The 27105-nt window shown below is 42.0% G+C and overlaps 1 protein-coding gene across 1 annotated transcript in view; it reads left to right on the plus strand.

The window, feature by feature from the left end:
• The window catches only part of Egflam (EGF like, fibronectin type III and laminin G domains), a 170652-nt gene that overhangs the window by 101891 nt on the left and 41656 nt on the right, over positions 1-27105 (plus strand). The window contains exons 7-12 of the mRNA XM_042690631.1: positions 16407-16522; positions 16999-17320; positions 17975-18075; positions 19150-19250; positions 21104-21248; positions 24579-24768. Of these exons, the coding sequence (XP_042546565.1) occupies positions 16407-16522; positions 16999-17320; positions 17975-18075; positions 19150-19250; positions 21104-21248; positions 24579-24768 (975 nt within the window). The remainder of the gene's footprint in view (positions 1-16406; positions 16523-16998; positions 17321-17974; positions 18076-19149; positions 19251-21103; positions 21249-24578; positions 24769-27105) is intronic.

Genomic DNA, 27105 nt, shown 5'->3' on the forward strand with positions numbered 1-27105 from the left:
AACCACAAAAATCTCTTCAATTGACTAGTAAGTAGTCATAGGATATGCAGCCATATATTACTTATTTTAATTTTAATATTTTGAGGTGGTAAACACAGGCCAAAGAATTCACTGTTTTTTTTCTCCTGTTTTCTCATTTATTTTTCATTTTATTCCTTCCTTCCTTCCTTCCTTCCTTCCTTCCTTCCTTCCTTCCCTCCTTCCCTCCCTCCTTCCTTCTTTCCTTTCTTTTCTTTCCTTTTCTTTTATTTTTTTTTCTTTCTTTTCTCTTGTTGGTCCTGGGGCTTGAACCTTGGGTCTGGGCACTGTCCCTGAACATTTCTGCTCAAGGCTGGCACTCTACCCTTTGAGTCACAGCTCTACTTCCAGCTTTATTAGTGCTTAATTGAAGAGTCTCCTGGACTTTCATGCCTGGACTGCCTTCGAACTTTGAGCCTCAGATCTCAGCCTCCTGAGTGGCTAAGATTACAGGTGTGAGCCACTGGTGCCTGGCTGTTCCTTCTTCATACACATCTTTCCATAGTTGATCTTCTCTGTTCTTTCCTTCAGAGCATTTCTTGCCTTTTGTACAATTTTCCATTGGGATCATTCTTTCTTAGCCTCTGAATCCCTGAATCACTTAGGTTCTTTGTGAGCCATCAGGCCACAAATGAAGTATAGCAGTGTAGTAGGAAGACCCCCTACTCAGGCAGGCAGGCCCACCTAGTCAACAAAGTTGTTAACAAAGAAGCAACCTTATTGAGAAGGTTTCTACACTGACCAGTCAGGGCCGCAGCACAGGCTCGAGAGCTGATACTGCGACCCCGAGCGGCCCCCATACTTTGGTTTTTAAAGGCAAAATCCATGAGGTCGAGCCTGGTCGCACACAGGTGATCAATGGGATCATAACACAAAGGATTGTACAGTCACACCAAAGCACACACAGGTGGCCAATGAAGTTACAATTTGTCTGTAATGGCTATTTAAACCAGCTATCACCTTGGTTTAAAATGGCATGCAAATTTAGCGGGTAAGGCAGGGTGTTGCTTTTGGTGAGCAAAAGGAGGAGTTTACTGTAAGCACATGTAAAAGGCAGAATTGACCGTAAGTACTTGGTGTCACTGGTTTGAGTCAGATTACAACCAATCTGTTTCATTGGTCAGTCTTTAACTCAACAATCAAGGGTGGGTTGGGTTGTTCAGGGGAGGGGGACCAGATGCATTTTTTTCATTCCAAGAACTAAGCCCATCGAGTCTAAAATCTCTAAAACAAAGGCAAATGGAATCATACCAGGTCTACTTCAGCAGAGAGAGGTGTCTGAGGTCAACTTAACTGTGCCACCCAGACGGACCCATAGGAGGGCTCAGCTGTGCTAGCTGTGTCTGATGAATCACATCTGATTATCCAAGTAAATATGCAACAAATAGGTACCAGAAAGAATCAACTGGGGAAAGGAAGATGATTGTTGCTCTTGCAGTCTTCAGTCTGCAGGGCACAAAGGCACATTCAGTTGGGTAACTTGAGGCAAGTTGGATAAAGATTGTTCTCAAAGTTTGGATGGATATTAGGAATCCAAGAGTGAGAAAGGACCAGTATGGGGGAAGACAGGAAGGGCCGACCAGCAGGAGCTGTGCCCTTCCAGTGTGACGTGTGACATCACTCCACAGCAACCTCATAGGTAACAAACACACTGGAGAATAAATACCCTGATTCCTTTTCTTTCCTCCACCTTGCTCCTGCCAAGATTCCCACTGGGCAGAACACACCTGGCAGCCAGGCATATCAGCCACCCAGGGCACAGGCCACAGGGCAAAGGCAGAAGGAAGGAGCTTGGGCTGGAGGAACAGAGAGGAGGGACCCAGAAGGAATAGCGTCATCTCATAGAATAAGAGAATGAGGCCTGTTAAATAGACTGCAAAAACACAGGTTTGGGGGGTTTTGTGTACGTGTGTGTTTGTGTTAGGAAAATGGAGGAGAAAGGAAGGAAACAGGCCAGACTCGATCTTCCACAGGCCAGGACTGTTTATTGGAGAACAGCAAAGGGCAGCAACCTTCCCACAGTATCTGAGGTTGTGTAAGGAGGTGGATTTGGGATCTGGCTTCTATGGATCTTAACAAGGAAACAAAGGAGTTAAAAATAAGGCTGCAGTTACTTGGGAGCTAGGGGCAGGACTTGTGATTAGGTCCAGAGTGGAATGTCTGCCTGAGGTATTGGGGACTTTGAGCCAGGCCTAGGTTGGAGTGACCTGCTTGCGGTCAGGCATGTGGTCAAGCATGTTCATGCGCACCTGGTGTTTTGCTTGACCTGGGGAAATGAGGTGAGGTTCAGTCCTTCAGTTTGTATGTCCAATTGTGTGTGCTGGTTCTAGGACTTGAACTCAGGGCCCGGGCACTATCCTCAGCTTTTTTGTTTGTTTGTTTTTTTCAAGATTAGAATTCTACCATTTGAGCCATAGTTCCACTTCTGGCTTTTTTCATGGTTAACTGGAGATAATTGGATATTTCTGCCAGGGTTGGCTTTGAATGCGATCCTCAGATCTCAGCCTCCTGAATCAGGAATACAGACTTGACACAGGTTTTTTTTTTTTCCTTATCTTTCACTCTTATTAGTTTAGGACACACATGTCTCATCTGTCCTTGTTTATTTAGCCTATTACTTTAAACGCAGATAAGATTTCATGGACAATCTTTATGGATTCAGACTTTATAAAGTCTCAGAGTTGGAGGAGAGCTGCCTCTTATTTATGGGTTCAGGAAAATGGAGACCAGAATGACTCAGAGCCTTCTGCAGGTCACTTGTTGGCAGATCCTGGTCGATCACCATTTTAGTGATTACCTTTCTATAAACTTGATTCTTAAAATGAGTGAGATTTTTTTCCCCTTAAAAACCAGCCCCCAGGGGTGTTCAGGGAAGAGGGACAATGTGGCTAGAGAAAGGCTGCTAGACGAAGAGAGGGGATCAAGTGATCAGAGCGTGGGGAGTTGTGTGGTTGGCCCAGGGAGAGCCTTGAGGCTCTTGGAAGCCACTGGTCTTGGCTGTTTCTCAGAAAGATGAGGATTCTGGGTAGAGGGGGGAAGATTGGCCGGAGGAGCAAAAATCTTAGTTAAATTCCCCCCCCCCCCCCAATTATTCTATGTTGTTCAGAACCTAGTAAAGGGCCAAGGCCAGACCAGGGGAACTAAGAATACCTTCACAATAATCCCAAGGCAGAAATTGTTTTCTTGTCTCTAAGTAGAAAATGTTTATAGTGTTCTTCAATGCTTACTAATTGAAAAACATTAGGCAGAATAAAAAAAATTTTTTTTTTTTGGGTCCAGTCGTGGGGCCTGAACTCTGGGCCTGGGTGTTGTCCCTCAGCTCTTCAGCTCAAGGCTAGCGCTCTACCACTTGAGCCACAGCGCCACTTCTGGCTTTTTTCTTTTTGCTTATGTGGTGCTGAGGAATCGAACCCAGGGCCTCGAGCATGAAAGGCAAGCACTCTACCACTGAGCCACCTTCCCAGCCCAGAATAAAAATATTTTAAAGCACCAAAATGAAAGTGATCTCTAATTTCAGTATCTAGATAGAATGGGTTATTAACATCTTGTTATATAATATCCAGAGCTTTTAAAATTCAGTGATGTGATCAAGGTACATATGTGTCACCAAACGTTTCTGTGACACAAGAAATACTGTATAAACTTTAAAAATAAATAACTATAGTCTCGTATCTTTAATTTTAATAATGACAGTGTATGCTATTATGTAAGGGACATCAGGAAATATCCATAGGTTGCTTGATCTATGACAAAGCTGGAGAAGACAAGGTAGGCCTCTGGACAGTGACTTTGCTTAGCATTTAGTTTGTCCAAGTTCACATTTACCTTCTGACACCTGGAGGCAGAGTGGGTCACAGTGTTATTTCTCTCTTATTTCTAGATGCATGGACTAAGGTGTGTAGAACATCAGCCAAACTTAAAATCCAAATCTCTTGCTAACTGCTAACTACTAATTTAACCACTAGCCCATGCTTTGCTGGGTAATCTCTTCCTGAACTCAAAGTAAGTCATCTTTAAAGACCTGGCTTTAAGTTCAATTCTTCTGTTGGCATTTTTGGGCATCCCAGCATTTTCCTCACAAAGATATGGAGCCACAGGCTCAGTGTCACCCATGAACTACCCTAGCATCTACCATTCTTAATATTGTTACTGTATCTCCATTTTGGTGACATGCTTCTCGCATTAAAGGTTTTAATCACATGGTAATTAAGAGACCCAAGGAATCAACAGAGGACTTGGAGATTCACAGGTATTGGGAAATGACCAGCCATGGGTCAGAGGAAGACAATCACACATAGATAGTGGTCGTTTTCAAATCGCCCAGTAGGTGGCGATCGTTGATAGACTTCCAGAGTGGGAAGAGCCATCCCTTTTGGCCTTTTGTCACCTGAGTTGCCATGAGGCCAAAGAGCTCAGTTCCATTATATTTCCTCTCTGGCAGACTTTTTTCATGGTTAGCTAATCCCGCACAAAATAGGAGCGAGCAACCCATTTGAGACTTTACTTTTTACAATGGAAGAAACATTTACAAGCAAAAAAAAAAAAGGCATTTCTCTAATGATCTGAGGTTTTTATGCCATCCTATAATCAATACACCGTCCTAATGACACATAGGATGGATACATTTCTTTTACTGTTCAATAAAAATTAGTTAAGGGGTTTTCAAGCTCAAAAAGAAAAAGAATAATGAAAGTAAGATATGAGAATAGCTACAAACGACTTGAAGGTGCCAAGCCTCTTTTCTTTGTACATCACCATTAAATCCATCCAAAAAACCGATAATGCTCAAGAAACTGAAGAATCTACTTTCCAAGCCAGCAGTGATTTTACTGTTTAAATCCTCATTCACATGACTCACTAAATGCTTGTATATTAAATACTTGTTTATGTCTGGCAATTTTTCTGTACTGTAATGTTGGCAAAAGCTGAAGAAGAAGAAGAAGAAGAAGAAGGAGAAGAAGAGGAAGAGGAAGAGGAAGAGGAAGAGGAAGAAGAAGAAGAAGAAGAAGAAGACGACAGTGTCCCTGCCCAGAAGACAGTATCCCTGCCCTCATGTGGGAGAGCTTGTCATGGATAGGAAATAACAATTAATAACAATTTATTAATAATACATTATGTGACAGAAATAAGATAATATCCATGATGATGAACACTGAGGGAGAAATGAAGGGGTAAGAGGGCCTTGGGAAATGGTGGGAGCTATGGTTTAGCACAGACAATCAGGAAAAGCTTCTTAAAGGAGAAGTATAAGCTGAGTCTCTTCATCTGGAAGGAGCCACAATTACAAATGTCCTGGGTGAGAGAACGCTTGGGAAATCTTTGGAACTGTACACTAAAAGAAAAAGAAGTATGTATGTGTAAGTATCTGAATGAAGAACTTTCTATTTTTATATGTTCCCCATTTTAAAAGAAACATGACTGTGGCTCACTGAATTATTGTTACAATCCTCTAATGGACTGAGATCTATAATTTGAAGAGTACTGGATCAGATGAATGAGGAAATAGAATATAATTTTAAAGAAACTATATATCAGCAAAAGGAAACAGTAAGGGGATCACTGGTTATATAAGCCACACAATAGACCAGCCGCTTAGGTTTGCACGTGTTTATCTTATGGTCAAGGGCAGTGTTCAGACACATTTGTAGTCACCTGTGCAGTAGAATCAAGCTTTTGGGGTTTTTTTCCCAGCACAGAGGAGGCAGTTGCTGATTTTGTGGACTAGCGGACTGGAGATGGGATTAGAAAAGGTTTTATGGTTGGATTTGACTGGTTAAAATCATGGTGGTACATACCTGCATCCTAGATACTCAGGAGGCCAGAGGCAAGTGGATCTCAAGTTCAAGGTCACTGTAGGCTTGAGGAGGCAAAGGGTTTGGGGCACAGTCCAAGTGATATGGTGCTTGCCTAGGTTAGGCCCTAGGTTCCATCCCTGGTATGCCAATGGAAATAAAAGTTGAATGGTATTTCCTTCATGAAATGGGGAAGAGGAGCCGGGAATCTAGGCAGAAGGATTTCTGGATCCATTGCTGAGCAAGGTCTTAAAGAACATGAGTAGACATTTTCCAGAGGCCAAAAGGTATAGGGTGTGAATCCATCCTAGGCCCTACTGTTGAGCTAATGTGAAAGCACCTCTGGTAGCAGCCCCACTTCTCCTTGTTCTCAGGATAAAGGCCACCTGGTTAGTCTGAGGTCCTAAGTCCTTCACGCCCAGCTGTTTCTTCTGCTGCAGTGCTTCTGACTTCACATCACGTGCTGCCAGCAGTTATCCAACTGTCTCCATGCATGGCTACTTCATCAATCCCCATTCAGGAGATTCCAGAGATGGTATTTTCTTTCCAAGGTGCCAGTTTGAAACTGTAGAAACTCTCTTATTCAGGTAGAAACCTGGGGTGGGCCCGCCACACCATTCCATTTATTATTCAGACTGTGATTTCTCAGTCTGAGAAATTCATGGTTTTCTCTCTAATGGAGAATGGCTTTGTGAAGCTGCACATTTAGAAACCCTTGGCTGCACCTCTCATTCCCCCTTTGGCCAGTCTTCCTTTAATCAATATGCCAATACTTATTTGAACATGAGAACAAATTACACTTGTTTCTATTTCTTTTGAAAAGGTTTCTTGGGTACAAATATATCTCATGGCAGAGGGGGGGGAAGGAGGGAGAAGGAGGAAGGGAGGGAGAGAGGGAGGCTAGCTTTCTCTTGTCACAGACTTTCCATGGAGTTTCAATTGCTGTTGGGCATTATTGTAGATCAAAGTGAGGACTTAAGCCAGCATTCTTTTCCTCACCTAAGTCTGGCCTAAGAGTGGTTTTGTTTTTGTTTTTTGTTGGTCATGGGGCTTGAACTCTGGGCCTGGGTGCTGTCCCTGAGCTCTTCAGCTCAAGGCTAGCACCCCACCACTTGAGCCACAGTGCTACTTCCAGTTTTCTGGTGGTTTATTGGAGATAACAGTCTCACAGACTTTCCTGCCTGGGCTGGCTTTGAACCTTGATCCTCAGATCTTAGCCTCCTGAGTAGCTAAGATTACAGGCGTGAGCCATAGGTGCCCAGCTTAAGAGTGCTTTTTTTTTTTTTTATCATTAAAGGGACTCTTCCTTACTTTGCTACCCTGCACTGCTCCTTTGGTGATGAGGCTACTTACCTATGATGGCCATGTGTGTTTTTACTGTGTGAGTTTACTCCAGATGTTTTAATTTATAACAGACTCTTGGTATCAGTGGGGTCATGGTCCTGAGGTGACTGCTGTTAAGGAAAACTTAGCCGTTCAGCACACTTATTTGGTACTGTCCTAAGGATAGCTGTTTCGCTTTTTTCCCCAAAATGCTACCCAACTTTCACCAAAGGTGTGACATCTTTCCACAAATCTCAAATATTCACCTAATGGATTAAATTAAGTACATTAGCTTTACCTTCCTTTTGGGGTGCTATTTGCTTTTGGGGAGAAATATTTTCCCAAAATTAAGGGTAAAAACTGAGCAGATCACACATCAGTTTCAATGCAACTCAACATGGATTGGACAGTTTCTCGCATTAACTGAGCTATAAAATCTGCATGCGGATTTTTTTTGTTTTGATCTTAACAGTCAGAAGCAAGTGTATGGGAGTAGAGCTTAACTGCCTTTTCCAAGCTTATCTCCTGATGTTAATTTCTGAGTCTGGCCATTTCAGTATTTTTAAATAATACAGCAGTTTTTATGTCAGCCAGATATCTATCTTGTCTCATTTCTTACCTAAAATTACTTTGGTCCCTTGTAATCTTAAAAGGGGTACAGAAAGTTGATAGTCTGTTTTGATAGCTGCTTCTTAGCTGAAAGTGGACTGTTGGTCTTGGCAAGAAAAAGAAAACCCAAAAGTCACTTTTCTACCGAATTTCAGAAGTAACATGAGAAAATCAGCATGATATTTGGTGAATAGGCTGTCATCATTAGGATCAGAGGTGATGAGGAACAGAAAACATTAAGTTATGCTTTGAGAGGAAAATGATTCTTTAGTTTTTCTTGAATCCAGTAGTTTTAACTGCTGTTGTAATAACTTTTCTTGGGAATTAGGCTTTTTTATGGAGTTCCAGCATCCTATAGACCCCCCCCCCCTCCAAGAATTTGAGGAAGAGATATCTCCATACTGGAGTAGATGCTCTAAGCCAAACACCTATTTTCTGATAAGATGTTTCCAGTCACAATAAGCTAAAAAGAAAAGAAGGATTTCTGTTTCTGTTCCTTCCTTATTTTCTCTAGGATTTGCTGTATTTTCATAGTTCCCCTTTCTTTTTATATATTTATTTAGATATTTTTATTATTTATTTTATTTATTTCTAATAGTCTAAAGTTAGTCAGCATCTTCTCTCAAACCATGAAAAGACTTTAGCAACTTGATTGGATTCAATTCTTTCTTGTTTTACGCAAAAGTTTTTTAAAATTATTTTTGTAACATTTTAATAGTCACATGCTTAGGCTTTATGAAAACCCATAATGCTTGGTGAGATTTGTCTGTATGTTCACCAATTTCTTGGCTCCCACTCTTTACAATTACTCTTTCTTCTCCTGCTTTTTTTTTTTTTGGGGGGGGGGGGGTCCGGTCGTGGGCCCTGAACTCTGGGCCTGGGCGCTGTCCCTCAGCTCTTCAGCTCAAGGCTAGCGCTCTATCACTTGAGCCACAGTACCACTTCCGGCTTTTTTCTTTTTGCTTATGTGGTGCTGAGGAATCGAACCCAGGGCCTCATGCATGCAAGGCAAGCGCTCTACCACTGAGCTACCTTCCCAGCCCCTTCTCCTGCTTTTTGAAGCATAGACTTCAAAAATCCTGCAAGATCTGTCAATGATGCACTATCTCAGGCTCATGGACATGTCTTTGTACTGAACAATCATTCCAGTTAGTACATAAGAATTTTTTTCTTTTGCATTTCTGTTTTCCTGTCGGAGGCACGTGCATATTCTGTTATCACAGGAAAATTTTCTTTGGCTCCACATCCCACTATCACCACACAGATACTGCTTTCCTTCAAGCTGTATTTCCATTCTGTTGCTGTGTTAGTTAGCTTTCTATTACTGTCGCAAATACTTGAGAGAACCAACTGAAACCAAAGTTTCAGTCCATAGTTGATTGGCCCTATTGCTCCATGATTATGATAGCCCAATATATCCTGGAAGATGTGTGAGATACAGGTGCCGCTTGCTTTGAGACAGCTAGGAAACAGAGAAAGATAGAAGGAAAGGCTCCAATATTCCCCCATGGGCAATTTTCCAGTGACCTGCTTTCCTTCTGCTAGGCCTTATGAGCTTTCATTAGTACCCTAGGCTGGGACTAAGCTTATGGGTTTTTAACACTTGGCTCTTTGGAGTATAGTTCCAAACTATACAGATGTCCACATTTACTATACCCATATTATTCCTAAACCTCCTATTTATTCTTTAACTCAGCTCAATCTGTTTCTACCTTCTGACCACTCATGTGAAGGCACAATAACTTCCATATTTTCCAAATATAAAATCATCCTAAACACATCACATGCCATGAGATTTTGTTAAATGTTTAACTGATAAGGAACACATTCTAAAAGACTTTTGGGGGGGATATAATCTTACTAGAATTATAAAATCAAATCACTCATATATATATGCATATATAAGATAGATAATCTTTTTAGAGGCATATACTCCTGACACTTCTGTCATGAATAGTTATTCCCAGACTCTGAATAAGCACACTGAGACTGACAGGCACTTAGCGCAGCTATCCATTTGAAACTAGGGGTTTATCAAATAACATCTATATTAGAGTTGCTATGTGTAGAGTACTGTGTAGGAATACTTATTTGTATCTACACTTACCCATTCACTAACATAGTTAGCAAATGTGTTGTGTACTGCATACATAACACTGAATTCCCAATGTCACCTGTTTGGAACCTTTTACACTATCTGTCTACATTTTACACTGCTGCTGTCACCTGCAAATGCTGATGTATTGCCATATAAAGTTGTCAGTGAATTATTACTCATTATTCCTGAAGTCTCAAGGGCTCTAAGCCTGAATTTCCATCCCACCTAGGGAAAGGTGTAACCTTAGGTCTCTTGCTCTGTCCCATGGCCTTATTTCCTGTGGAGGAAGAGATACATCACTGTGCTTTCTGGCCCTCTGTTTCATTTTCCACAGTTACGTTCTCTTCCAAGGGGCCACTCAGAGGGGAAAGACACAGTGGCTGCACTTGATTATGTTGTTCAAAAGGCAACACCCCATCGAATTACACACCACTAGCCCTTCCTCTTCATGCACAAGCATGTCATCCAGCAGTCAGAGAAACTTTGAGGTATAGGCTCTGGAAGTCACTTGTTGCCTGGGGAACTTGAGTTCTGGTCAAATGAGAATTTTGTGAAGCATGATGAGTTGAAAAGAAGAAGCCTCCCTGCAGTGGCTGTCTTCCTGCCATCTCTCCCTTGGTAGAAACACAGCCCTGAACTGGTACACTGCACTTGAAGTCAATGATTCAAATAGGTTGTTTCTGGAAAAGGAGGAGCAGGAGAAGCTGTACAGCATCCTTAAAGACTCTCTGCATCCTAAACTGATAAGGCTGCATCTTTTTTAACCTTCTTTGGGTAGAGCCAAAGGCCTTCTGAACCCCAGGCCTTGTATGAGCTTGTATACCCAGTTACAATATTTCCCCAAAGATGGTCTCATTGAATTCTTTAGGACTGTCTGTGTCACTTAGCAGTACAGCTCTAGCTTTCATAGCCACCTTTACTGCCCAAGACAATGTGGAAGGAAGGAAAGTTCTAGCAGACTTCCATTTGTGTCACTGTAGCCCAAATGATCACAACTCCTCCAGAAATCCAGTACTTAACTTCATAGCAGGTACAGGAGAGGCAGGCAAAGGAGTTGGTATTAGAATATCTGCCATAGCTCCAAATCTCTGCCCTCCTAGCAGACATTGTCAGTAGTGGTTATTGGGGATCTGGGTGGAGATCTTGTCCAGTCATTTGTCTAAGGTAGCAATGTTGAGTTCACATGACTAGATGGCTCAACCCAAAGCAACTTCATGCAGAGGAGCCATTCAGAACCTGAACTCCAGGAAGGGCTCTAGGTATGGGTTCTTGGCCAGGAAAACCCTGCAGAATGATTCCCTTAAGTCCTGGGGAAGGGGAATTAATATACTTGGAACTTTTCTGTGCCTGGATTTTCCTGTTTGAACCCAGATGAATACTGCCGCAGATACCTGCTTTATGTTTAAAGTATCCCCCAAATTCATGCTATTTATTTCCTACATGTTTTATGAGTTCCTGAAGCAGGCAAGAAGTGAGTAAGTTTTCTGTGGTGCAATGGAAATCAAAATAGATCATGCTACTTTCTGGCAGGAAGGTTTTATTTCTGAAATGATCACACTAATAAATGCAATTGCCAAGTTATAATTCTATAAAGGAAATGGCCATGAAAACATACCAGAAGAAACCTTACCTTACCTGAAGAAGATTCCAGCCAGAGAAGATAACTCTAAGAAAGATTTTGAAAAGGATATTATTAAAAAAGTAAAAAGGTACAGGAATGGCAGCGACAGAGAAGATTTCCAGGCATAGGGACAGAATGTGGAAAGAAACAGATAGAAGAAAGCATATTCCCAAGAACCAATATGAATGGAGCTGAGAAAAAGTAAATCAATGTGAGATGAAGCTAGAGCTGGCAGGTCCAACTCACATCATAAGGTCTGGGGAAGACTTTAAAGGGTCTCACTCAGGCCACAGTTCTTACCTGTCAAATTCTAAGTTAAGCAACAAATTCTTAAATATTTGCACTGAAGATATGACGCTGGTTCTGCACATTACTTGCCACATGGGGTCCCTGCTCTCCAACTATTCACATTCTGAGAAGATCCAGTGAACAACTTTTCTTCTCTATCTACTCTCAGAGTCAGGAGATAAGATGGCATAATTAGCAAAGAATGCAATGATACCTTTGTTTCTTTCATGATTGCTATTTATTACTTGTATAAAGGGGTTTCATTATGAGATTTTCATTCATGAATACAATGTATTCATACCTCGATTCTTCTCTCTGTGTTATTCCTTTCCCTTTTCCCTTCTTTAGTGTTGCCTTTCCTTTTCCCAAACCTTGCATTTGTTTTTGTTTTCTGGCCCACTTCCATAAATGAGAGGAAATATGTAATATTTGTCTTATTGAGACTGGCTTATTTTACTTAACATGATGATCTCCAGTTCCATCCACTTGCCTGAAAATACATAATTTCATTCTTCTCAATGGCTGAGTAAAACTCTATTGGGCATACTTACCACATTTTCATTATCTATTCATCCATAGATGCATATCTACACTGATTTCATAATTTGCCTGTTGTACTGTGAGTAGTGCTGCAATAAACATGAACATATAAGTATCTCTACAGTAATCTGATCAATAAATAAGTAAATGAACTGAACAGACATTTTCAAATGAAAAAGTACAAATGGGCTATATATGCATTAAAAATTTAACATCCTAAGCTATCAAGAAAACACAAATCAAGACTATATTGAGAATCCATCTCATCCCAGTCAGAATGGCCATTATCAAGAAAAAAAATGACAACAAATCCTGTTGAAGATGAGGGAGAAAAAAGAACCCTTATGCACTGCAGATAGGCCTATAAATTAGTATAGCTATGACTGATAGGAATATAAGAAATAAGTATAGAGATTCTTCACACACAAAATGAGAAAAATAAAACTTTAAAATAGAACTGCCAGGGCTGGGAAGGTGGCTCAGTGGTAGAGTGCTTGCCTTGCATGCATAAGCCCTGAGCTCAATTCTTCAGCACCACATAAGCAGAAAAAGCTGGAATTGACGCTGTGGCTCAAGTGGTGGAGCGCTAGCCTTGCACTGAAGAGCTGAGGGACAGTGCCCAGGCCCAGAGTTCAGGCCCCGACACACACACACACACACACACACACACACACACACTAGAACTGCCATGCAATTTAGGCATACCCCTCCTGGGCATCTATTTAAAAGAACCAAAGCCATTCTTATTTCTGCTGAAGTTGAGGTACAAGATGTGCTTATTCTAAGGAGCCAAGAAAGAATTGCCAGCATCCCTCTGCCCAATTCAGGCCTGAGACTAAAACCGAGGCCCGAGTTTACAAATATCACACCTGCTTAAGTTCTTGATTTCCTCTGGATCTGGTGGACAAGGAATGTGGGAGGGAACTATATAGATAAGCTTTGCTTAATTCAGAAACATAGGATAAATGCTTCTGTGCAGCAGCTTGGTCCCTGATCCTATCTCTCAAGGGAGGAAAACATTTGGACAAGAATCCAGCAGAATCTGGGGAAGAAGAATTAGCACACTTCCCTTACTACTGCTGAGAACTGTTTTGAGAGCTACAACATGGATGGATCAATGGCACTGCATCTTATAAGAGGTGTATAATATTGAAAAGCAAACTCCAGTCCTCCAAGTGTGTGACTCTTTTTCATCCATAGGAGTGCAATTTTATGGTTGTTTCTTCTTCCCAATTTCCTAATGTGACAGATATTGACAATATCTCAGTCAGCCGTGTAAATTCTACAGTCATAAGAATGTTAGTGCCAGAAAGGATCTCACAGGTCATAAAATCTAATCCCAGTCATCATCATCATCATCACCACCACCACCATCATCATTGAAAACAGGAGACTCGAAAATATCAAGCTACTTATTCAAGAATATAGAAATGCTTGTGTGTCTCTCTCAACCATTGAGATTCTATGAGCAATGATAATTCCAACTCAATCAAGTTGATACATCAGAGAAACTCTTAGTTTATAGAAAATATGTGATGCTTTATAAGAAACAGCGATAGGATTTTGTAAAGCCAAAGTCATCCTTTTATCTGCTCATAAAAATTATATTTTGTTTATCTTTTTTTTCTTATAACGAGATAACCTCCAAATCTGGTTTGTATTCAAACTGTGGCTTGACTATTCTGGATTCTGATAAATGTCTCCTTTTTAATGTTTCTTTTTCTTAATTAACAAAGTGTCAAGTAGAAAGAGATAAGTTAGGCACTTTAATTACAGTAACCTCAGGCTACTGGGAGACTTCTTATCAATGGCTTGAGCTTGCACATTCTGTGCTCACTTTAAAAAAAAGTGTTGGTGAAAACTTCATGTGAGTGATGAATTTGAAGTCTGGGTTGCTGGGCTGTCTCCTCACAACACTTTGGGGAATGGCTATTAACCTGGATCACTAGGAAGCATAGGGAGTTTGGGATGCTGCAGAGGGATCCTGGAGCTGGTAAGATCTTTATCAGCCCTGCTTATTGATTTGTGCTCAATCCCTAGAGCTAGTTAAAGAGAGGTAGGGGAGGGAGGGTGGAAAGAAAGTAAATTGAAAGAGAGACAGACAGACAGACAGACAGAGTGGTATTCAAAGTGGTAGATCAATTTGGCCATAATTTGACTTATAAAAAAGAAGTTTGAAACACAATTTGGAATCAGATTATTAATAGTATATGTGAAAAGAGAGACCAATGATATACAGATATAGATAATAGATATTTTGCCTTGTTATATATCTATATCTATCTATATCTAGCCCTGTCATTTACTTATTACCTGCATGTCTTTAAACATGTTATTTCATTTCTCTATTTGGCAAAATGAGTAAAAATAACAATGTCATAGGATTGTGTGAGGATTAATAGAATCAATGGATAGTGTTCTACTACAGATGACTGGGATTTGAGCAAATGGAAAAACCCTGGATCTAAGATAGGATGGATCAGTATATATTTTTATTGCTTACCCTCTTTTGTTGTTGTTGTGTTGTTGTTGGTCGTGGGGCTTGAACTCAAGGTCTGGGCACTGTCCCTGAGCTCTTCAGCTCAAGGCAAGAGCTCTACCACTTCAGCCACAGTGCCACTTCTGGTTTTCTGGTGGTTTATTGGAGATAGGAGTCTCACAGACTTTCCTTCCCCAGGCTGGCTTTGAATCATGATCCTCAGATCTCAGGCTCCTGAGTAGCTAGGATTACAGGTGTGAGTCATCAGCACCCAACCTGCTTACTCTCTCTGAGCTTCAGTTTATTTATGTGCAAAATGGAATTAACCACACTTATGCTGAAGGAATACTTAAAGGTTTAGAAATAGATTAAATGTTTAGTAATGCTTGGGAAGTATGAGAGAGGCAGTAGATTTCAATAAAAATGATAATGGAGAAAGAGGAAAGGAAAGAGAAGTTTTTTGTTTTGTTTTGTTTTTGTCGGTCATGGGGCCTGAACTCTGGGCCTGGCACTGTCCCTCAACTCTTCAGCTCAAGGCTAGCACTCTACTACTTGCCCCATAGCTCCACTTCCAATTTTTTTCTGTTTATGTGGTGCTGAGAAATCGAACCCAGGGCCTCATGCATGCAGGGCAAGTGCTCTACCACTGAGCCACCTTCCCAGCCCGGAAAGAGAAATTTTTGTAATGAAGATGATTGTATTCTTGACCAAGGAGTCTAGAATGTTTCTTGTAGGTAGTAGGGGCATACTGAAGGTTATTTTTTCAGATAGGTATTATGAAATGAAGATAAGAAAATCACAACTTTGATGTGAATATGTTCAAGAATATCAAGATGTGCACAAAGCAAAGGAAAACACCCTGGAGGTAGGGAAACCTACCTAAAAGTAAAAATCAGTTTTCACACACACACACACACACACACACACACACACACACTACATAATTCCTTTACTACCAAATGCAGTCTTTTCTGTGAAAGCCAACAATTATGAATATCTGACATGTAGAAACGCAGAGTTAAGAAAGGACAAAGAGAAGAAAGAAGCAGGAAGATAGATAAAACAGATACAGAGTTTGTGTTTTTCTTACTAATGTGTGTGAAGACATCTGGCCCACAGCTGGGCCGTAGGCAGATGGCTAGAGAAAACATGTACACATGTAGAAACTGGCATCTGAAGGCTTGAATTTTTCAGCTGATGGGAGCACTATTTTAAATAGAGCAGTGAAGTACTGTGGAGAGGGTGAGACATCGCTTCCTCTGCTAACCCACCTCCGCCAAGAGAAGGTGGTGGTCATACCTATTTACACAAAATGCATGTGTGGGAGAGCCCCCACTGCTTCTATTCTTGGTAATCTCAGTTTTGTGAGGGAGTTTGTTTGTTTTGTTTTGTTTTGTTTCTTGTTTCTTAGATAGGGGTCTCCTGTGAACTTTGCCAATCTGTGTAAAATGACAGCTCTTTCTGCTATGAACAAGCATTTCTTAATTACTTTCGAGAGGACGCGTTTTTTTCCTGGTCACGGATGCTTCCTCTTCTCAGTTGAATTTCTTGGATGCTTTCAATACATCCTGACCTATTCATCAAGCTCTGTGATGAAGGTGTAAGTTAATGGACACTGTGCTGGCTTTCTTTGTGAAGGTCGCAAAGAGGCAGGAAGTGGCCACTATGGACCTCATTATATCACTGACATGGAAACCAGTGAAGATGATGATGGATTTGAAGATGACCTAGATTTGGATATTTCCTTTGAGGAGGTAACAAGACTTTTTGCTCTCAAACACAGGGTTCTTGTATTTTATTTGTTGACTAGGGCAGTTAATCTGTAGTCTATCAACATTTTTACTTAACACATAAATTGGCCCATTTGCTCTTCACACATAATTGTTAATAGTAAGGATGCAGTAGCCAGTCTGATATTCTAGAACTAATGCTGCCTACACTTGACAGTTGGGTAGAAGCCAGATGCAGATTTCCCATCCATGCATTTTATATTCTCCAGTGTTATAAGGATGAGTGGCTCCTTGACAAAGCAATGCAACTTTGGATCATTGCCTTTGCATCCAATGCATCCTGTGAGAATAAGTCAAAACACATTATATTTATAAGCTGCTTTGTTGAAAGACAACTCCTTCCTACAACTAATTAAAGATAATGAAACAAAAACACACACAAAGCAGTCTAGTTACTATGTTCTGTGCTTATGCTCAACCCTTTTCCTCTCTGCCTTCAGGTCAAACCACTTCCCGCCACCAAAGGAGGGAATAAGAAATTCTTGGTGGAAACCACGATGACATCACTATCTAACCCAAAGACCTTTTCCCAGCTCGCTCCACCCACCTCGGCCTCCCTCCCAGCCACGGTGACAGTGGCTGTCCAGCCTACTCCTGCGGAGCGGAAGGGGAAGACCAGTGTGGCAATGATGTCCAGGCTCTTTGACATGTCTTGTGATGAAACGCTGTGCTCTGCCGACAGCTTCTGTGCTAATGACTACACCTGGGGTGGCTCTCGGTGCCATTGCAACCTGGGCAAAGGTGGCGAGGGCTGCTCTGAAGGTAAGCACTGCAAAGAGAGGAAGAACACGGTGATGGGCTGCCCAGGCTGAGGGTCAGAGAGAAGTTTGGGAGTGTAAACAGTTCTCTTCTAATCCCTTTTGTAGGATAAACCCTTTGCTCCATATCCTAGTCATTAAATAAGTTATACAGGGCCAAGTGAGAAGCAGATCCTATTGCTTCTAATCTGAGAGCAAGCCCCATTTTTATGAGTGGTCTTTTGGAGCAGCAATCATTAAATCATCAACACAGCACCCACCAAGGTGGTCTCTATTGATATCACATTTCTATCAAAAAGATGGACAGAAGGGTTCAAAAGGATCATATTTGGGCCAACTCACATTAAAAAAAAATGTACTACTGGAAAATGAATGACTATGTTCTTCAAGATACTGATTTCTTTTTAGAGAATGAAGTTCCAATCTCCAAATTTCCTGTTTCTTCCATAGATTTTTGGAAGCTCCAAGTCCCCAACTCTGAGACTAGCTTTGGAAGCTCCAAGTCCCCAACTCTGAGACTAGCAGGTGTGAGAGCAGAGACAGAGAACTAATAGAAAAGGTTCTCACTGTGCAACACACAGGCAATGCTATGTATTGACTTTTGCCTTTGAAGACATGAGGAAACCACTTTCTTGTCTGTCATCCTTTTTCTTTTCAGATATTGTTATACAGTATCCTCAATTTTTTGGCCATTCCTATGTAAGCTTTGAGCCGTTGAAGAACTCCTATCAGGCATTTCAAATTACTCTGGAATTCAGGGTAAGAAGGATTAGTCATTTGAAGAGTGTTGATTGGACATCCCCACACATCAAAAGGGAAGGGAGGAGAGAGGAGGCAGAGGAAGTGATCCAAGATATAATATGACACTGCGCCTGTCTTCCAAGCCATTCACAAGATCCAGCAGGGATGGTGGGCACAGATGTAGCAATCATGTCACAGTGAGAGGCGGGTGGGTTGTAGAGGTGAGAAACTGTGGAAGGACTTTTTCAAAGGTTCCTCGTAAGAACACTGGAGCATCAGCAATATTGCTCTGAAATCCCCCCACGCTGGGATTTCAGAATAAATATGTTCCCCATTGCAAAATCCCCTCTACAGAGACCCCAATGTCTCACTTCACTGTGATGTCTGTAACCGAGCCTTGAGACAACTGTACTCTGTACACCGCCAGCACATGGTGAGAGCCCAGAAGAGGCTCTGGGGTCTGAATTAAATGTAGATTCAAAATTCAGCCCATGACTTCAGCTTAACATCATTCATTCAGTATTACCCCCAAAGCAGTAGGTTTGGAGAAACAAGATGCCCCTATGATCAGACTTGAGTATCCAAATGATGAGTTCTCCTCATCTTTGAAAGTCAGGGTAATCATCCGTGAGGCAGTTTGAAAGGTCCTAATAAAAAGAAAGAAGCAAATGTGCATGCTTCCTAGAGGGAAGGAAGAATAGAAAGAATAAGTAGAATAGCATTACTTGGCTTATGCAACTGTAACCCTTTTGTACATCACCTTTACAATAACAATTTTAAAAAAGAATAAGTAGAATGAGCAGAAGGTTGTTTGTGGACAATAGAAATCCATGCACACAAACTGCATGCCCTCTGTGACCATCAGCTCTGCATAGCTCTTGGGATGCTCTGTGGGTGAGTGTCATCAAGCAGGCCAGAGATGGACTCCTTCCTCTCACTTCACTGCTGTTCCTCACATACTGCTTGTATTTTAATGAAAATAAGCTAGGACTGGGAACCTAGGAATTAATTGGAGTCCTGATGTTTCCAGATGGTGCTTTGTGGAAGAAGAGGTGGTCATTGTTCATGTGGCTTTTGTTTGTGTACTGACAGGCAGAGGCAGAGGATGGCTTGCTGCTTTACTGTGGAGAGAATGAGCACGGGAGGGGGGATTTCATGTCCTTGGCAATCATCCGACGTACCCTCCAGTTCAGGTAACTCCTGCCCAAAGCCCTGTACATTTAAAAAAATGCATTATATTGGTGTTCTGTTGTGTGAATGCAACATAAACAGAGGGATTCTAGTAGCCAAATGAATGATGTGAAGAAGATGGGTATGGACCAGTTTCCTAGATGCTGGTATGTCCCATTGAAGGGTGACCTTGGAAAGTTGAGTTTGGGACCCTGATCCCCATTCACTTGCTTAATAGCAAATAGGTCTGGCATACCCAGGCACAGTGGGGATACAGCTGTGGGCCAGAGGTCAACTCTCCTTTTCTTCAGAAGCTCAAGCACATGTGATGGGAAGAAAGTTGGAATCTCCTCCTAGGTTTCTTGGCCACAGATAAGACTGGTGAATAGGCTCAAAGCCTGTACTTACTTCCTCAGGAGTTTGTGATGGGCCCATTGGGTTTTCTTTTCTGCCAGGATTGTATTTCCCCCAGCACATTGTGGAAGCTACCATTAGTTACTCTGTGATCTTCTAGGGGGCAGCGTTAGGAAGAGCATGAGCAGCACACACAGCACCTATTTGTGAATAAGCAATGGGCGTTGGCCTTGACCTTCTTTATGGTGCACTGGCTAAGGTCCTGACGGTGCCCTTTCCCTTCTGCCTGATTTTTAGCAAATGGTTTAATCTCTCCAAACGCCCTTCATCATAGCCATAGGACAGGGGCTGACTGAGTTCATCCATACATTTATTTGGAGCAGGGCCTGCTCCAAAGCATGCGTTCCATATGCATCAACTGTTATGATCTCCTTAGATTATTTCAGCATAGAAGTACTGTAGCTTGTTGGAGAATTTATAGCTTCCCAATCAGAGTAGAAAATGGGTCTCTTGAATGAATATTTGGTTCCTGGAAGTTTGATGGTGCCATCAGCAAAACTGGGGCAGTGGATCTAACATCCTGGGGCTCTAGCACTTGATGTGTGGGGCAGATGCTCGGTAGCACTGTAGTATCAGCTGGTTGCAGCTCTTCTGCTCTTTTACTGAGTGATGCCGACATGCACCTCTATAAAGCCTGGCCTTCCATCCCACTTTAGTGAGGGTCATGAGACACAGGAAGGCCATGAGCAGTGGGTGGCAGGTGATGCAGGGCCTCACACAGACCACACCCATTATGCCTTCTTCACAGGAAACTCTCTCAAGGGCCGTGTGGAAATGGCATCATGGCAATTTAGAAAGTGATAAGAAAGGACAAAATTTCTATCTGTTGGATGTAGTGTCTACTGGGCACTGTGGGCCATGAGGACGTTGGGAATAAAACCCCAAACACAGCCTATTGCAGCCACCTAAGCATGGTCCTCCTCTGCCTGCCCACACCCTGTCCCTGAGCCAGAGCCTCCCGTGGAACCCCACCTACATGAGGGCCCAGCAGAGCACAGATGGCAGTCCTGGACTGCTTGCCAAAATGAGTGTGAAGACTCATTTTTACAATTTAGTAATATCATAGATTCTGAGTAGAGAGAATCCCCAGAGAAATCCCCAGAAGCAGAGTTCTTGCACCTTGAATCTAGCTTGAATTCTTTGCACCTCGAATCTATTTTAAGCATCTGGCAACTCTGGAAAAGAGACAGAAGGCCTTTCAGCCCGCCATCTTCTGAGTACCAGAAACAAGGAGGCTATGAAGGTCCTACACTGAGAAGCTCCATGGCAGGTTAGGGATTAGTAGACTGACAGCATTCCAGGGAAATGTCTGCCTCTTCTGAGTATGGCATTAAACAGTTCTTGATATCTCCAGACAAAATGCTGAACATATGGATTCTAAAAGGAGCCATTGTTCATAGTGTCTAAAAGCATAACGAACTGCTTGGTTCTAGAATCTTCCTTCCCTTTTCCTCTTCCACAGGTTTAATTGTGGAACTGGAGTTGCCATCATCCTAAGCGAGAGCAAAATCAAACTGGGAGCATGGCATACCGTCACACTCTACAGAGATGGCCTGAATGGACTGCTGCAGCTGAACAATGGCACTCCCTCCACAGGCCAGTCCCAGGTGAGGGTGAGCTCACCCCAACCACCACCCAACTTTAGGATCCTCAGAGGGCTCGCTGCTGACAGCTGAGGCAGAATGGATGCAAATTCTGGATGGGCAGATTCCGGGAGGACTATCTCTCCTAGTGGCTCCACGCAACTGATTTCCAGTGGCTTCCTGCTTGGTCTTGCTCCTCAAGCTTTCAGGCATACATTCACTCCACTCCTACTGGAGACCTTAATGCACAAGCACACACCAGCTATGCACCAAACATGTTCTTTCCACAAGAGCACCAAAGCCAGGGGTTGAGAAAGGCAGATACTGACAGGATGGAGCTCATCCTTAGCATCAGACACAAAGTTTGTTTTTAATGTAGGAATGTCACAATACTGTGGCTTTACCAAATAGTTCCAGAAGACATCCAGGAATACACAGTGCATCACCTTACTGGGAGGCCAGCATTGCAGGAAATGGTAAAATAATTTCACTTTTGAGCCACCAATCACTGAGGTATTCACATATTTGTTATGTTCCTGGTAATTGGAGGACTGTGTTTAGAACCAACAGTTTGAATTAGTAACCTGCTGAGGAACCAAGCCTGTAATTATAATCAAGCAGGTATCTGTATTCTCTGAGGAAAAATGTAGCAAGAAATCCTTTGCGTATATATCTAACTTTCTCCCTGCCTGTACTCTTCACTACTCTGTTAGCCAGATATGTTAAAGCTATCTATGCCTCTGTGACTGACAGACATACAGAATTCTTTTGGGTTCAGTGGTTTCAAAGGAACAAAGATCCCAATCTACTACATGTTAATCCAAGGAAATTGTTTAGCCAGGGATAAAATTGCCAGGGATAAAAAGGACAGGGTGACTTAAACCCCAGTCCATAATATTAACGTGAGAAAATGAAGCTTGATAGAAATAAAGAAACTTCAAACTTAGGTACAAAATATTAAACCTGAACAGGATGGAGAACAACCCATATGAAAATGTCTTATGGTTTAAAGGAATGAAATTCAATAAATGCAAAGAAATGGCTGCGTGTTAACAATAAGCTCAAGAAAGCATAGGCTGCATTAGCAAAGGAATAGCATCTAGAAAAGGGGAGATTGCAATATTTTTCTAGTCCAAGGATGCTAATGGTGACTCTTGTCCTCTAAAACTATTGTATTCATATCTGTGATGAGTTTCTAAGTGGGTCGCAGGCAAATTAGAGCAAGTTCAAGGGAGGGGCAGTCACCCAAACAGGAAGATGACTTGAAATCCCTTCAATGACTGATTGTAGAAGCATTGTGTAGTTTGGAGCAGGCAAGAGGAGGGTGTGAGTTGTGACTTTTCATTAGAGTCAAAAGAGAAGCCTTGCGGAGGAAGAATTTATACTCTGGGCCAAGAAGGCTGAAGCAAAATGGGAGGACTTGGGAGACTGTATTTAGCTTCACCAAGCCACACAAAGTTAAACAGAGGTGTGGCAAACCATCTCAGGATAGTTCCTTGTCCATGGGGTCTTCAAAAAGTCATTCACCTAAACCATTGATAAAGATGAACAAGAAGGTGGAGGAGGGAAGGGATAGTAGGAGAAAAGCAATGGAGGGGGTAACAATGCTTGACAAGAAATGTACTCATTACCTTACTCGTGTAACTGTAACCCTCCTGTACACCATCTTTACAGTAAAATAAATTAAAAAAAAAGATGTACAAGAAATCCAGCAACCCATGGGAGTTAGAAGAATGAGATTAGAAGGATTTCATCTTTTTTGTTTCCATCCCAATATTTCACAGCATTTTTTTAGGTATGAGAATGAATGATAAGAATCAGGGAATATTACTGGTACTCAGGGTGAACTTTGCCTCTGGGACCTGCTGAGAAAGTCAGATAGGCAGAACCACAGATGCGTAAGGCTTAATAAACTGCCTTGAGACACAGTCCTTCCATATGAAAGTGGTTCCCTGGAAACAGGCATAAAGTAAGGAGTGTACTTAGAAAGTGCTTTCTGAGAAACTGGGAAGAGGAAGAAGTTGGGTAAAGAAAAGAGCGAGATCACAGAAACAATTCTTCAGAATATGGCTTCAGTCTGATTCCACAGGGAAGTTGTGGAATATCAGTTATATATTAGAGTTATCTCAAACTGCTAAGGGCTGTCCTGGGAGAATACATCCTCTAGGGAACTTCTGTTTCTCTACATAGACAGGCAAATCAGCTCTGGGACCGGAAGGTAATTCATAAGAGAAAGGGAAAAGGTCAGATTCAAAGGTCCTTCTCCCCTGCCCCTAATACACTTAGAAATGCTCTAGAAAGGAATTGAACTCCAAACCTCTTGTTGTAGATCAGGGACAAGACCAGAAGGGTGAGGATGAAATCCAGAAGTAAATTCTGAGACTCTTGATAAAATAAACCAAAAAGCCTTTAATTGATCTAATGAAAGCAGATGTTTAGTGGCTGGCAAATGACAAATCCTTACAAACCCTGTCAAAAACTGCACCACTCAAGCTACCACTGGCAAATGTTAACTATCTGCTCATTTAAAAACATAAAACAATAGAGGTTTCTACTTGTTGGAAACACTTGCTTAAAGGATGCAGATTATATTTCAGTGGCTCACATTTTCTAAGTTCTGGCAGCATGCTTTCCCCCAACTCGCATTTTTAATTCTTTAATCTGAATGAATAAGGTACATCTGGAATAAAAATAAATTAGAGCGTCCAAGTATGTCTTAATTTCCTTTTACCTAATCTTCAGCCCTGTAATTTTGTCACCTCAGGCCTGTAATCCAGACTGTGGATTAGTCTAAGATTGGAAATTCTCCTACCTCCGTATATTACCAATTTTTTTAAAGCCTTATCTATAAGCAAGTTTGGAAATCTTTTGCAACACAATCTGTTGGGCAATGATCTTTGAAGCACACGACCCTGTAGCACAGTGTATGAAGGTAACTCTGGGAATAAAAGGCTCCTGTTTAGCCTCATACACCTCACAAAATTAGTATTTCCATCTTGGGGGAGGGGGTCACAGAGCAGCCCTTGGCCTATCCAAGGTACACAATTAATTGGTGTCAGGACTGGAAAGAGAAAGATTGTTTTTGGATCCCAGCACAATCCAGTGCCTGCTGGGTTGGTCTTGGCTTTGACCTTCTTCCTCCCTTTCCAGGCATTCCATGTCCTTCCAGAAGTCTAGTCCTCAGCAGGTCACCAAGTTCTCTCTGTGGGAGCTTAGGGCTCATTTTCTAGGAGGTTTGTGTAAACACGAAGGAAAGAACCCCTGCAGCTATAAACTGCTTTGTCCCACAACAAATTTGGTTGTATTTGGCTTTTGGGTTCATTAGTGAGACAAAAACGTTCCTCTTTCTTAAAGGGCCAATACAGTAAAATTACCTTCCGGACACCTCTCTACCTTGGTGGGGCTCCCAGTGCTTACTGGCTGGTGAGAGCAACAGGAACAAACCGTGGCTTTCAAGGCTGTGTGCAGTCACTTGCTGTTAATGGGAAGAGGATTGACATGAGGCCCTGGCCACAGGGCAAAGCCCTCAGTGGGGCTGATGTGGGTAAGTAGCTGCTCAGGGGCTTTGTGGGGTTTGTGGGGCTGCCTTTTGGGCCAGGGTGAGCAGAAATCCAGCTACCGTCTTGAGGAGATGGGTAATGCAGAAGGGAGGTGGGTCCAAGTTGGTGCTCTGCAGACATGTATATTAAAGTCCAAACACCAAAATATGGTACATCGCTGACAGTAATTCTAAAGATGGTTAATCATTAGAATTCTGGGCCTGTGACACTGTGCCAGCGATTTGGCAATGGAGTACTAGATACTATGTGGGCTAAACACCAGAAATGTATTTTCTTAGGGTCAAGGTCAAGATTTCTCCTGAGGCCTTTCTCATGGCATGTTGATGGCTGGCTGCCTTCTCTCCGTGTCCTCCAAGGTCTTTCCTGTGTGTGTGCAGACCCCTGAGTGTTTCTAGATCTAAACTCCCTCTTTTACCAAGGATATCAGTAGGAGGGGGTTTGAGCCCTACACTTGTAACTTCAATTGCCTCTTTAAAGACTCCATTTCCAAATAGAGACAAGATTCACCAAGGAATCACGTAAGTCAATGCAAAATGACAGCTGGGAGTGAATGTTACCAAGACCCATATGATAGGGTTGGGTCAGAGCAAGAGTACAAGTTTGAATGTAGAGGAGAGAGGGAAGGTTATTTCCAGTCACCAGAAATGGCTTGTTCCAATGAAAGAAGGAAGGAACAATAGATAATATCATGTAATTTGTGTTTGAAAGAAGGCCTTCACCTGTAGTTAGCCAGAAGTATTCTATGGGACCACAATGATGGGCTGGAAAGATGGTGTTCCTTGCGGGCAGTAGTGGTGGTAGAGACAGGATGGATTTGACAAGATGTTGGGGAGAAAAAGGTAGGTTCAAGTTATGGATTTGAGGCTAGGAAGCCAGGAGATGACTCAGTGTTTATGGTTTCCTTAACATTCCCCAATGCATAATAGGCTGCGTCCATTTTCCTCTTTGAGAGTCTAATTCTCTTCCATATAGCACCGTTATCTAGCCCAGATCTACTCAGCCATTGCTCTCTAACAGCCAGCCAGCTGTAAGAGCTATTGCGTGTGTCGATGATGGGCTCCCACCAGCTCCATGTCTGCACAGCCTGCACCCCATCTCTCCCCACCCCACTCCCCCGGCTCCATTCTTTGCTCACATTCTTAGAGCTGTCATTTTCCTCTTCCAAAACTAACCTCTTCTTCACTCTGCCCCATTCTTACCTACTTCCCTGCGAATTGTCACCAGGATTCTCCTCTCCAAAACCTAGGAGTTCTTACCTTCTTCATGTTGTGGACCCTTTGTAGTATGTGGTAAAACCTGTGAATGGTCGATTGCTGTTTTCATTTTTTTTGTTTTAGTTCCATTACCTATCTGATACTGAGAATTGAACATAGGGCCTCCTATTCGCCAAGGATGAGCTCTGTGGCTTGAATGCTGTTTTTTGGTAAATGCAGAAAATATACGTTATAATGGGAAACAACTGTATTGGCATACGGCTCTAAAATATTTTAAAGTTTTGACAGCACAATAATAAATTGCTTATATCTAAAGCACAAAATGACAGGATTATTTAATGGTGGGTGAAATCACTACATTATTTCAAAGGAGCCATGAACATAAATGATATTTTAAGATATCTGCAACCAATGGAATGTGACAGCTGTGTGGTCTGTTGGTCCCAAGTCAGGAGAGCAGCTGGAGCTACAAGTACGCTCTCTACCTCATTAGTCCAAGAGGGGCTGAGGAGCTGCTCAGAGTGTCTGCTTAGAATGTCCAAGAGCCCGGGTTTAGACCCCAGCACCAATCAAATAACAGCAAAGTTAAAAGAAAAAGAAAAATGTGGAGGGAAGGAAATGATAAAGGGGGTGAGAATGGCTGGAAATATCAATGTGTGAACATATAACAATGAAATCCCACCCCTCCTTGGTATAATTTAATGCAAGCTAATAATCATAATTTTTTAAAAGCTGGGTAATCTTAGCTACTCATAAGGCTGAGATCTGAAGGATCATGGTTCAAAACCAGCCTGGTCAGGAAAGTCCATGAGACTCCTATCTCCAATTAATCACAGAAAAAGCCAGAAGCTATGGTTCAAGTGGTAGAGTGCTAGCCTTAAGCAAAAGGAGCTCAGGGACAGCGCCCAGGCCCAGAGTTCAAGTCCCAGGATCAGCAAAAGATAAAAATGAAAATAATAATAATAGTAATTTTAAAAGTTGAAGAAAATACTGAAATTCAAGTAAGTAGACAGGGAAAATACAGGCATCATATTTTTTTCTATGGAAATTCACAAACTCCCTTTGCTTCAGTTTCTTTGCACTAGTGAAGTGCGCTCCCATTTAAAC

Source organism: Dipodomys spectabilis, unplaced genomic scaffold (genome assembly GCF_019054845.1).
Source record: "Dipodomys spectabilis isolate Male_0828 unplaced genomic scaffold, ASM1905484v1 ptg000138l, whole genome shotgun sequence".
Lineage (NCBI taxonomy): Eukaryota > Metazoa > Chordata > Mammalia > Rodentia > Heteromyidae > Dipodomys > Dipodomys spectabilis.